Source organism: Notamacropus eugenii, chromosome 5 (genome assembly GCF_028372415.1).
Source record: "Notamacropus eugenii isolate mMacEug1 chromosome 5, mMacEug1.pri_v2, whole genome shotgun sequence".
Lineage (NCBI taxonomy): Eukaryota > Metazoa > Chordata > Mammalia > Diprotodontia > Macropodidae > Notamacropus > Notamacropus eugenii.
Window position 1 is genome coordinate 69,123,541 of NC_092876.1, and position 12,684 is coordinate 69,136,224.

At 38.9% G+C, this 12,684-nt stretch overlaps 1 protein-coding gene across 9 annotated transcripts in view; it reads right to left on the minus strand.

The window, feature by feature from the left end:
• The window catches only part of EYA3 (EYA transcriptional coactivator and phosphatase 3), a 114,862-nt gene that overhangs the window by 51,768 nt on the left and 50,410 nt on the right, over nt 1-12,684 (minus strand). For 5 of the 9 annotated variants that reach the window (XM_072609553.1, XM_072609549.1, XM_072609550.1 and 2 more), the window contains exons 3-4: nt 10,345-10,388; nt 2,455-2,534 (exon numbers count right to left, since the gene is read on the minus strand). In XM_072609553.1, the coding sequence (XP_072465654.1) occupies nt 2,455-2,534; nt 10,345-10,388 (124 nt within the window). Of the gene's footprint in view, nt 1-2,454; nt 2,535-3,497; nt 3,696-8,368; nt 8,533-8,816; nt 10,315-10,344; nt 10,389-12,684 lie in introns of those variants that run through there. The other 4 variants (XM_072609555.1, XM_072609551.1, XM_072609556.1 and 1 more) reach the window with 3 other exon arrangements.

Here is a 12,684-nt window from a genome sequence, read left to right on the forward strand (position 1 = left end):
TCTAGGGTAAACAATGGGAAAGTAGACCAAACCATGCCTCTCGCTAGATTGTTTTAAAGAAGTCAAAAGGACTCTTAGTTCAGGGGAAGATTAAAGTCAGGTCAGGTGTGGACCAATGCAAATCAATGTCTGACTGAATTCACGAAACACAAATAACCAACCAACCAAATTCTTTTGCGTTTAAAGAGAAAATTCACTTAATGGGAAAAAATGACATTGATGAGCAGGCCTCATCTAATTATGATGATTTCTCTATGTGACCTCCTCATGTGTCACATGGTTCTGGCTATTACCATGGAGGAAAGAAAAAACCACTCTTGAAAATTTAAAGTTCACGTTCAAAAGTAAGCTAAATAACAACTTAAGTAATCAGTAGTATTTAGGCTGAAATTAAGAAGTGAGGCAGTGAAGCAGCAGAGTGGATGAAAATACTGCACCAGACAGTCAGGAAGCTCTGAGTTCAAATGCAGCATCCTGGGCAAATCATTTAACTTCTGTTTTTGTCAAGTTTCCTCAACTGTAAAATGTAAAATGAGCACCCTCATTTTACACTCCCAGGTTGTTGTGAGGATCAAATTAAGTACAACAAATAAATACAGCACTATGAAAACCTTAAATCTCTCTATGAATGCTTACTACTAATACAATTACCGAATCAGTTCTAATACCAACTCACATCGGTAAGAGGGGCACACTGAATAGAAGACCTGGCACTGCCATGATTTATTACCTGAGAGTCTTTTAAAAATCTTTCCTCTGAATTACTCCAGTACCCGAAGATACCATCAGAGAGAGAAGTAAAAATTCTGGGAATTGTGGGCCAGGGGTTTAATCATATACTTCTCACTACTCTCAAGAACAAGTGAGATCTGGCCCCAGTTTCTTAAGAGCCAGGAAGATTTAATAATCCAAAAGGAATTAACCAGTAAAAAACAATAGGAATGTCAAAAGAGGGGACAAGAAAATATGGTAAATATTATGTCAAGGAGGGACTTGTTCTGCATCAGGGATCCTCTAAAGGTTGGTGATGGATTGGATTAGTGTGGCCACTTGGAGATTTAGGGGGAGGAGGAAACACATTCAGAGCATAAAAGCCATCTTAGGAAACAGATTTTTCATTGATTGGGGGCAATCCAATCAATTGGATCAATTGGGGCAACTGTCCGTTTCTAAGGCAGTGACTATTAGAGGTATGGAAGGGGACCCTTGGGTTAAATGAGATTCTCTAAGACAGGAGTTTAACAACTCCCAGAGTCTGTGAACTTTTGATAACTGCATTTCAACATAATGGTTTTCATTTGTAGTGCTATGTATTTTATCTTATACATCTGAAAACATTCAGAGAAGGATTTCACAGAACAAAAAAGGTTAAAAATTCCTATTCTAAGGTAAAGTGAAGTTATCTTGGAATGAGGGGAAGAAATTTTGAAAGGCAAATGTCCTACAGAGATAGAATTTTAAAAGCCCATATGACGGAAAAGAAGTGGTTGTTCAGCATCTGTTTCTCCCTCTTCCCCTCTCTCCCTTTTGAGACTAGGTCTCTCTATCTTACCCAGGCTGGAGGTATGGAATCTGTTCACAGTCCCAATCCCACTAATGAGTAACAAGGAAATTCTGACTTGTTTCTTTTCCAACCTATCCTTAGACAGCTGGTGACCACTTGCCCCATCAGTTCATGCTATTGGTACCAGACTTACTGAAGATCCTTAATTGGCTTTAGCCCATCTGTAGCTCAGAACTCCCAAGCTCAAGAGATCCACCAGGCAGGTGGGATTCCCAGAAGCAGGGATTATGATGTTACACCATGCTGGATTTTTTTTTTCTCCTTTCCATCTGGGATGAAGCTGAATCCTCTTTCAAGTGTGGTTGCCCCTAATTAGAACACGAGACTCTTGAAAGATATGGATCTATTTGTTTGTATCTTAAGTGCTAAGTATGGTGCTATGCACACAGTAAGACCTTAATAACTACTTCTCTACTTCATTCCATTTTTTGCCTTGTAATGTGTAGAGACTTCCTAGAGAACTAAGTACCCTTGACTATTTCTATGATCTAGCAAGGAAGAAAGATAGAAGGGTGTCTGTGAAAGGAGTTTGGTAACTTACAAGTCTGTGGTCTACCTTGGAAATCAAAAGCAGACTTCTGGTTCTCCGAAGACCTACTTCAGATATTGATATGACAGTTTATTACTAATTTGCCCAACCTCTCAAACTGTTCTCTTGGTCTTACGCTGCCAGGTTAAACCTTGAAGTATTATGAAGACTCATAAGCTTTTCTATATGGCCCTATCTCTAGGACCCTGCCCCCTCTTGAAAGAAACCCCTAAATGAGATTCACCGCACGAGCATCCGGGTGATTTTGTTCTCCATCCAGTAGTCCAGCAAAAGTGAAATTGGTCCCCTCTGCCCACAGTGGAAATAAATTACTGAAAGGATCTGTTTCTTGGGTACTTACTTTCATCTGACATGGTAAGGTTTGAAGCAAGGCTTGAAGTTTCAGGTTTCTGATCACTGCCTTCAGGGTTGCTCACTTGACTGGAGGGAATCAAAATTAATACATTAGTCACCAAAATCATAACTGAAATGACTGACAATGCTTAAAGTTGGCTTCTCCACACCTCGAGGATCTCACCCCACCACCTGAGATCACAGCAGTCTGCCTGTCTCTTTTGAAGTTTCTCATGTTCTACTCCACTTTCTACTTATCTGGGCACATTTCATAACTCTCCCACTTAGCACTAAGTTCAGGATACGGACCCTGTTTGGTTTACCTGTACATTTCTCTAGAACATCTGGGGTTCACTCACACAATAGGAGGAACTCTACTGTTGTGGGTAGAATGAATAAATGTTCCTGATGAGTCTGGGAGAAACCCCACCCGAACCCAACCTTGCTCCCTGCAGAACAATGGGGACCCTAGGGTTTTGAGGACTTCCAGCCTATTGGTGCCTTTGTGGCTTACACAGAATAGTTAAAGTCAGGGTCCCCAAAGCGGCCTCCCCAGAATTCTATTTTGGGCCCCCATAATTACTATATAATTTTAACTCCTAAATGCTTCTTTTGCATTTAAGAGAGTCATAAAAGCACCACAGAGGTGGAAATGGAAAAGTTTAAAGACCCAGTGGGTCTCTGAACTAAGGGACTACTAATTTGTACATAAAATCAAATATACAAGGGATCAGTTCCCAAAGCATAACAAGATAGCAGAAGAGTGGGATATTACTCTTGTCTCCCAACACCAGCACTATAAAAGAGACTTACTTTATTATTCCCATCAAATAGAAAACTGATGGGAAAATACACATACACACACACACACACACACACACACACACACACACACACACACACACACAAATATGAGAATAACTATTCATTTAAACTCAAGTCAAGTAAGTCAGAGAACAAATGAGGAAAGGTGACTCATGTAGAACCACAAATGGGGGTAGTAGCTATGCCCAAAACTGTGATCTTGGAAAGATGGACACCAGTCCTTACAAGCATACAGTGTATCTCTCCTGTTCCTCCAAACAACTGTCTCCTCTCTTTTCCCTTCTATTTTTCTCCACTCTCTCAATACTCCCTCAACTTCTGCTCTCTCTTCTTGCTTCTTCATGGTCTTGATAAGATGACCATCCTGTTTCTCTAAGAACTAGAGTAGGGGATCCACAGGACCAGAAGCCTCCAGCCTACACACTGTCAGCCAAAAAAGGACAGGGAGAAAAGAGGTTAAGACTGTATAGAAACACTATTAGAAACATTAGATGTACCCAATACAGAGACTCAAACATCTTTACTGTACACCCAAAACCAAATTTCAAAACCCAGGGACAATAATGACAAATGAAAAGAAATTCTTTTGTTCCCTAACAGTCTTATCCTGAGAGTATATTAGTAGAAGATGGAAGCATAGACTGCCTCAAATGATCTCCCAAATATATGCGTTTCCTAAGCTAAATTGTATCTCAGGATGTTTTATTCTGAACTCTGACAATTTCTATACCTTGTAGCACTGACAAAAATCTTTTTTTTAAAACCTTATCTCTTCAAATGAGAAAACTTACACTTTTTAAGTTATCAAGCACTATGTAAACGCTAGCTGTTATATATACTAAACAATATTTGGACCGCTCAGTAGGGTCCTCTTCAACTTATTATTTCACATACAATCAATGTTAGCATGGAAGCACTGCTGTAAACCCTATTCTTCAATGAGGTATAAAACTGGCTAATAGCACTTCTGAAAATCTGTGCATCTTTTGGGGGCGGTGAGTGGGGGAGAGAGGGGGCTTGAAGAGGATACATTTAAAATCATACCCAAATGCTCTAAGGAAGCTACTTCTTAAGAGATCCTATTATGACTCCTCTAAAGTAATCTCACAAATATATTTCGCCCATGGATTTATTTTACACAAAAAAGGGAATTTAAAAATAACATGTTTAAAGTGCTATGTATCTGGTTCAAGTATCATTTTTCACTTATGATCTTTCATCTTATTTTCACTGCTCCTCTCTAAGCCATTTTCAGTCAATTTGGTGAAAATAGGAACTGATAAAATGTCCTATTGAAATGATGCCTTAGAAATTCAAAATTTGCCACTACTTCTATAATTCAATTTTTTCAAAGGGACAAGAAAAAAAAAACCGATCAACTATTTCTTTTATCTGTTTTGGACTCCTGGGCAGAAAGTCACATCTATCTATATATTTTTTAAAATTGGGTAAATTTAAAAATTAGCAATTCCTTTTAATTCTCCTTGATGAGAAAGCAGTTCCTGAAGGTAGCTTCTCCCAGAGTTCTCAGTGCCTCAATGCCAAAAGAAGTTTCTATATGGAAAATCAAGATTAAGTGCTACAGAAGATACATCAGACATGACAGTTTGTAATATCAATACTGCATTTCCTCAGACATCCCAGAAAACAGAATGGTATGATGGAAAGAAAACTGAGCAAAAAGGGAAAAGTTCTGGGTTCTAACTTCACTATCGCATCTTTCCTGAAGCACGGGAATTATGGAACAGTCACCAACCTTCCCTGAGACTTGGATTCTTCGCCTATCATATAAAGACACTTTACATTTACACTGTCTACCACTTCAAAGGGATGCTGGGGAAAAGTGCTTTGCTGTTGTAAGCATCTAAGCTCTTACTCAGAATCGCTATGCTCTCCAAAACTAGAACTCAATTCAACAAATATCAATCAGGTACCAGTTACATTTAAGGCAACCTGCTAGTTAATTCTAACTACAATTCTGATAACTTCAGGAAAAATTTTGTGAAGAGGATTCAGACTTATCTACAAAGCTGCAAGCAGAACTATATGGGGAAGTCCATCTGTAACATTTGTTGAAAACTCATCTTCTACAGAATACTATACAAGGCACTTTGGAGACAGATAGAAGCAATTTAAGAAACAAGACTTTCCTTGCAGTGTCTAAAAATGTAATCTACGAAGAAAAGAATTGACTTAAAAATGTATATGCAAATGAACAAAGCAAACAAAATAGAAAAGTCATGGTAGAAGTTGGTTAGGGTTAATCAAGAAAGGTTCTATCAGAAAAGCAGGAATATTTTGAATCATGATTTGAAGAAGAATGTCATAGAATGGCAGAAAGAAAAGGGCCATTTCAAAAAAGCAAGACAGCCCAAATAAAAGGCACACAGGCGAGAACAATCAATCTCACCAGGCTGCTACAAGGGAAGTATTTTTTTAAAGCTAAAACATTTATATAATGTTAACATTATATAATGAAAATGAACAAAAGATAGCATTATAGCTTTTCCATCCGATTTAAGTCAAAGACATTCATCAAAAGGCATCTAAAAATATGACCATTCAAAAAAGTTTCACTATATCAACTGATCAAGAATTGTCTCCAAATATTATCTGCCTAGAAGGCACTAGCATAGATTTGAAGTAAAGTTAGTATTTTGCCCCAAAATAAAGTCTTAATTAAAAAACCTAGCTTATATTAAATGAAAAAGAAGTTTAATAAAGCTTTTAAGAAACAATAATAAATGATACAAGGTGCTGACATCAGTCATTAAACATTTATTAAGCACCTACTAAGTTCTGCCAGGCAGGTTCTGTATTAAGCACTGGGATGTGGAAAATGGTCTTTGATAAGTCACAGTAAGAAAAAAATGTATATTGAACTTTCATTTACTCAAAATAGGATTATTTTCTCTCTTTCAACCTTGAAAATTCAAAGAACAGCATGTTACGAACTCAGGGCAGAAGACTATACCCCTCATCCATCATGGCCCCAAAATACAACAGCAAACATCTTGGAAGACCTTGAAAAACCTGATGTTGGGATTAAAAGTTCTGACTGTAATTTCGTGTTACTAACCAAAATAATACTATGCTGGACAGAGCAGAGCTACCTCACTTGTGTGATACTAAGATAAGCAAAACCCAGTGCTCTTGAAGAAGCCTTTTCTGATGAGAGATCAAAAGTGTTGGTGAAGCTCCTTAATTTCTAAGTGAGTATATAAGCACAGTACACTGCAGGCTCCCCCGGGGTCAAAGTGTTCATTCTTAGCATGGTAAGGCTAAATCCATACATAAAGTCATCCTTCTCCAGGTTGTACTACTTTCATGCCATCTACAAAATCTACGACTGCAAAAACCCTTTTCTGTCATTATGATCACTTTTATTGTTCAACTTAAATTGTGAACAATAATCTGTGCCTGAAAATAGCTCCTGTAGTTAACAATAACAGCACATAACAACAATTCAATTACAATTTCTACAGTCACCAAAACATTATTGATTCGCTGTAGACCAAAAAATGTTTCTAACCATAATTTTTATGAATCAAATTCACAGCCAAATGAGCACAGTACAAGCAGTAACTTAAACACCATGCCCCTTCCCCTATCTCTTACAGAACTACTCTTGGAGAGACATTCTATGTGTGTAATGCCAATAAAGGCTAGTACTGCCAAACTGCTGCTCCATATAGTTTGTATTTTAGAAATATCTCATTGTAGGGTACAGCTGTTTATTAACTGAACAGAAAATAGTTATCCTTGTGGCAATCAGTAAGTTTCAAGGTCTTTCAAGTTATATAAAAATATACCTCCAGAAATATTTTAAGTATTTTTAGGTTGCAAAGTTAGAGCTGAAATATGGTATCAAATCAACTGCAAAAGCATATAGCAGCCATCTTTTGTGACCAGACCAGGTACTCATATATAAAAAGAAACTTTAAGACAGATGCAGTTTGTTAGCCTTGTCTTATATCATTTCATGATCTGATCATGCTTGAATTTCACAGAAGATTTATACTGTTCTGCTAATTTTGTACAGAGGACTTGCTCATATTCCTCCCAAATTCAATCTGCACAGTCTTTTAAGAGATGTTCACACAACACTCTCCACCTCCCTCTGTCATAATATAAATGTTGGCTGACTTGCCTTCATCCAGGATGAGCCTGGGGAAGTAAGTGCTCTAAGTCCTCCAGAGCAGGACTGACTCTGAAGTGCACGCTTCCCTCCAACTGTCTCCATGTAAAAGCAACTGTATTCTTGGTGTACGTTGTCAAACCTTTGCTTGGCACTCCTGTGACCCAGGCCAGGCAGAGGGAGCAGGGTGGAAGGAGGAGCTCAGTGGCCATGCCTAAACTGCAGGACAACAAGGAATAGGGCAGCAGCAGCAAGGCAGACCAGCCTCTTCCACAGAGCCCTGGATCCTGTGCTCAGAGCAGGGCCAACGCAGCTCCAGGAGTGCCTCCTGCACAAACCTGAGGTATTCCATAAAGGGGAAGGAGGATCATTGCCATCAATGTCACAAGCATCACAGAGAGCACATGTGACAGCCTAACAGGCAATGGCAGTAGTGAGGGAGCACCACAGTAGACTCCATTTGAGAAGACTCAGCTCTTGACACCCTGCAGGACCCTGGTATAATCACTCAGCTTCTTTAAATCTCAGTTTGTTTCCTTATGTGTAAAAAGGGAGGATCATATCAGATGATCCTGAAGATCCCATTTGACTCTCAAATCCTGTGATCCAGAGATTGGTGGGGACAGAGTAGGAACTGACAGATGATCTGGAAGATTTGTTATATAGGAGAGCCATAATCAGTGTCTCTGATGAGCTGAGCTGGGGGTTAGGCCAAGGTGTGTGTGTGTGGGGGGGCATTCCGCAAATCTGTCCCCAAAGTCTATCCTCAGTCTAACAGTATTTCCCAGAATGGTGTCAGGAGGCAAAGGAAAGAAGGACTATAGATGGAGAAAAGAAGGAAGGAGAAAGTGATAGAACAGGAAAGAAAGGGTGAAAAAAAAGGAAAGCATCCAAAATGTCCTCCAAAAATGCTGAGTCCAGAGTCAGAGGGCCTGGGTTAGACTTTTCAGTTACTTACACTATCTGTGGGGCCCAGGGCAAGTCACTTAACATCCATGGCAGCCTTTCTTCATCTGTAAAGTGAAAATAACAGCAGCCACAAACAAGAACAGCTGGTTTGTCTCTACCCCTTTAAGGCCCTGAGCATTTACACCAAGGGCTCCCAGCTGGGAGGAGAGAGAATTCTCAGATGGCCTCAGAGAGCTGCATCCTGGGCCAGCGTCTAAGGCAGGATTCCTACCCAGGGCTTCTGGCTCCAAGTCCAGCACTTTATTCTCTAGGCAAATTTCTCTAAATCTTAAATCCTATTACCAGCCAGTCCAAAGAAGCAACATTCTCAATATCCAGGACATGAGAGAAGAAAATAACCCTCAACAGCCCCAAGGTAGAGATTTCATATTTCTAAAACATATGTAGAACTACCAGCTACTTGAAAGAAAAGTAAGTTATAAATGTGAGTTATTTACCAGAAGCACAAAACAGGAAAGAAACTCCTAGATTTACAAAAGGTCACAATTTTTCAGATCACCAAGTGCCAACTCTGCTGTTCCTAAAGTAGCCATACTTTATTCTTATACATTATTCCCAGAGTATAGATAAAACCCTGTGTACTAAAACTACTCAATAGATCCCCTTTAAAAAAAAAAAAAGGAGGTGGAGCACTATTATTAACCCCCACCTGTGGTTTAGAGGGGCAAGGGTAATTTTATTGGCTTGCAGGTGTAGGGAATTTCTCGATTGGGAAATCTCCTCTATCAATGCAGGCTGGTGCATTCTCTGCAATCTATGAGGGCTGCCTAAAGCATAGGGATGCTAAGTTACTTGCCCAGGGTCTCACAACAGTATGTGTCAGAAGCTGGACTCTGAACCCAGGACATTCTGGCTCCTAGCTCAGCTCTACTAACCAAAAAGGAAAAGCCAAGCAAAGGATGAGAGAAATAAACAAGGAGAGAAAAAAAACAGAGATAATAACATATCACCTTGTATATTTGTATAGAAGTTTCTATCACCAAAGCTTTCGGGCACTTTACCTTATTTATTCCTCATAAGAAGCCTGTAAGCAGGTACAAAATGGCATCAGTTAAGACTCGATTATAGACTCATTTTGGACTCTCTTCCTGACAAGGTCAAGTACAGGTAGTGTCAGAGTGTTTGAATGCATATGCACTGGGGAAATCTGACAATGTCTTCCAAAGGCAAAACCCTCCATTAGCACAAATAACCAAATATTACATACAAGCTGGGGAGTGGGAGGGGGGTATGCCTCAAGAAGGAGGGAAGTGTCTGAGAGCAGCTTTGTGAAGTACTTCCTACAAATTCCTTAGTAGAAAAGAAGGAAGGCAGAGGAGGCAGGGGATGATCTAAAGGTCTTCTAGAGGCCAGAGGTCTTCTGGTCTTCAAAAGCATATGGTTCTAATATCACTACAAGCATTTTAGAAAGTAAATAAAAATAGCACTCTAAATTGGTCATAATACTGCTAATGGAAGGATTAAAACCAATTTTTTAAAGTCCTGAAATTTTCCTAATTTAATTAGTTTTGAAGTATTCCATGACTGGACTTGTGCTATATCCTCAAGGAGATACAAAGAACCTTTTCTGCCCCTCCTTGCCAGGTGCTTTCCACTCAAAAAATGATAGCAGCTGCTTTAAAATATAAATGCATCCTTTTAGTCAATGCCCTTATCCCATCCTATGGCTTCTGATCAAAAAAATCTGAAAAGGTGACCGGAATGGACATCATTCTTATTAAACAATCAACAAAATACACTTGTTGGTAATCAGTAAAGGGAGGTGTAGGGGAGAGAAAATTTACTTTGAAGAAAATTTCCATCTGAAACCAAGTTGTTTGGCAGTATGAAAGTAGACAGTAAATGACAGTGTTAAATTTGTGACATTATCCCATCCAGATCAGAGCATGCACCACAATGAGGTGAAAAGCAAAAATAATAAAGACAAGATTGGAATGAATTATAAAGAAGTTGTACTTTACCCACCTCAAAGTCTGCTCTCCCGAATCTTGCATCTTGGCTTTCTTCACCTGCAAAGACAAATCGATAAATGCGCACCAAGACAGCGATCTTTCTGGCCCAGAGAGAACCTGGGGCTACAACGGTAAATTTCTGTTGGAAATCAATCGTTGATTTGCTTATTGTAAGATTCTGTTTTGAGAATAAATTTAATTAGCCCTACTGTTTGCATACTGTCGCTAAAGAAACATGCCACTCTAACTTTTGGCTGGATCCAAAAGAATTTTAGATGATGAAGACGATGAAGATGATGATGCTTTTTGTAGATTCTGATTTCAAAGCTAAACTTTCACCAGAAAACAGACTCATCAGACTAGCAGCGGGAACCTCAAGGTATATGTCACAGAGACAGGTATTTAGAATCAATAGTTGGAATAAGACTTTAGATATCATCTAGCCCTACCTCATTTTGAGTCCCTACTCACTCTAAAGATAAGAAAACTAAGAGAAAGTCATTTGCCCAGGCTCAAACATACTCAGGGCTAGAATCAGGCTTCCTGATTCTCATTCTGCTGCTTTCTCAGACAGTTCACCTTGCTTCCTCCAACAGTGTACAGTCTGAAAAGACTTTTCTATTTTTAAGTGAAACAGGTACTTAAGTTGAAGGCCTACAGAATCACAGTATTTTTAAGAAAAGGGACACAAATTCTGATATTAAACCCTGTAGAATCACAGAATTTTAGAGGAAGAAGGGAAAAGCAATTAGTGCAACCCCTTCACTTCACAAGAAAAGCAGGTGAGACCCAAAAAGGACTTAACTCAAGGGGCCATAGTGAGCCAGCAACTAAGCTAGTTCAAACCCAGGTCTTCAGACAATTAAGTAAGGGTTCTTTTTGTACACTAAACTGCTTGTCTTCTAAATGCTATCATGTTTTCCCCTCCAAAGTTATTTTAAAGTTAAGAAAAGTCAAGAGTCTATCAATAAGTCTTACCTTACATCTCAAAGTTTTTAAAAATCAAGCTAACGTTTCTTCCCCTAAGATGACAAGTGCCGAACATAAGCTCACTGAGGGCAAGGATGGTGCTGTTTTATTTTGTCTTTGCTCTCCAGAGCTGAGCACAGACCCTTGTACTTGGTAGGCAATTAAGAAATCTTTTTATTAAGTAGTTGCTGAATGAGGACATTAACAAGAAAAGCATCTAGCCAGCATCACACAGTGCGAGGAAAATCATTTGGGAGATATTCTGAAGACCATATTCTGTAATTCCTTCTCTTCTACCTTTTATCCCTCCAGGGACCCTGAAGACCTTCCTGACAACAGAGCAGACCTACAAATGGAGTGGATGACCTCATGACAGAGCACAAACAGACAGCTGTCTCAAGCAGAAGGCACACAGAAGGTTCACGTTTGGAATACCTCCAGGGATGAGACACTCATTTGGTATTGCACTAGTCCACTCTACTTTCTAAACAGCTCAACTTGCTAGGGTGTTCGACCTTGTAATGAGACAAAACATGCCCCTCTGTAACCTCTACCCCTGGACTAGATAAAACCTAAGCATTTTTCCAACTCTGCCAAAGTCTATTCCTTGCTATAACAATGATATAGGCTAAATTTTAGTATGCTTAAAACATGTCTACAATGGGAGCCCATTACTGTACTTTACCGTAGCAGCTATATATGAAGGTGTCTTTCTTTTAAACAAATTAACAAAAGTACAGAAAATTAGAGAAACTCTGAAGTCATCTAGTCCAGTCAGCAGCTGAACAGGAATACCCGACAAGTGGTCAACTTGCCTCTGGTTGAAGATTCTAATAGAGAGGAATATGCTAAAAGTCCAAATGCTAAGCTTGCATTATTGTATCAATAAACACTGCCAAAATCCATTCTACTTTAAGTTTATAGCGAGCCATATTGTTATCTCCACTTTTTTTTAAAATTAGGAATCAACAGCTAAGAAAATTAGAAGGGAAATAGTTAACTAGAGAGAAAAATCATTGCAGCAAGTATCTCTGATGAAGGTCTCATTTCCAAGATGGATAAGGAAACGATTCAATTTTATAAAATAAAGAGCCATTCCCCAAACTGATAAATTCAAAATGCAATTCTCAAGGGAACAAATCTAAGCTATGTAGAGTCACATAAAAAATGACGTAGATCACTAATAATGAGAAAAATGCAAATTAAAGCAACTCTAAAGTTTTTCCTCATAACCATCACATTGGCAAAGTTGACAGAAAAGAAAAATGATAAATCTGGAGGAGCTGTGAGAAAACAGGAATATAACACTATCAGAAGAGCTGAGAATTAGTCCATCCATTCTGGAAAACAATTTGGAACAATGCTTTCAAAATTACTACACTGT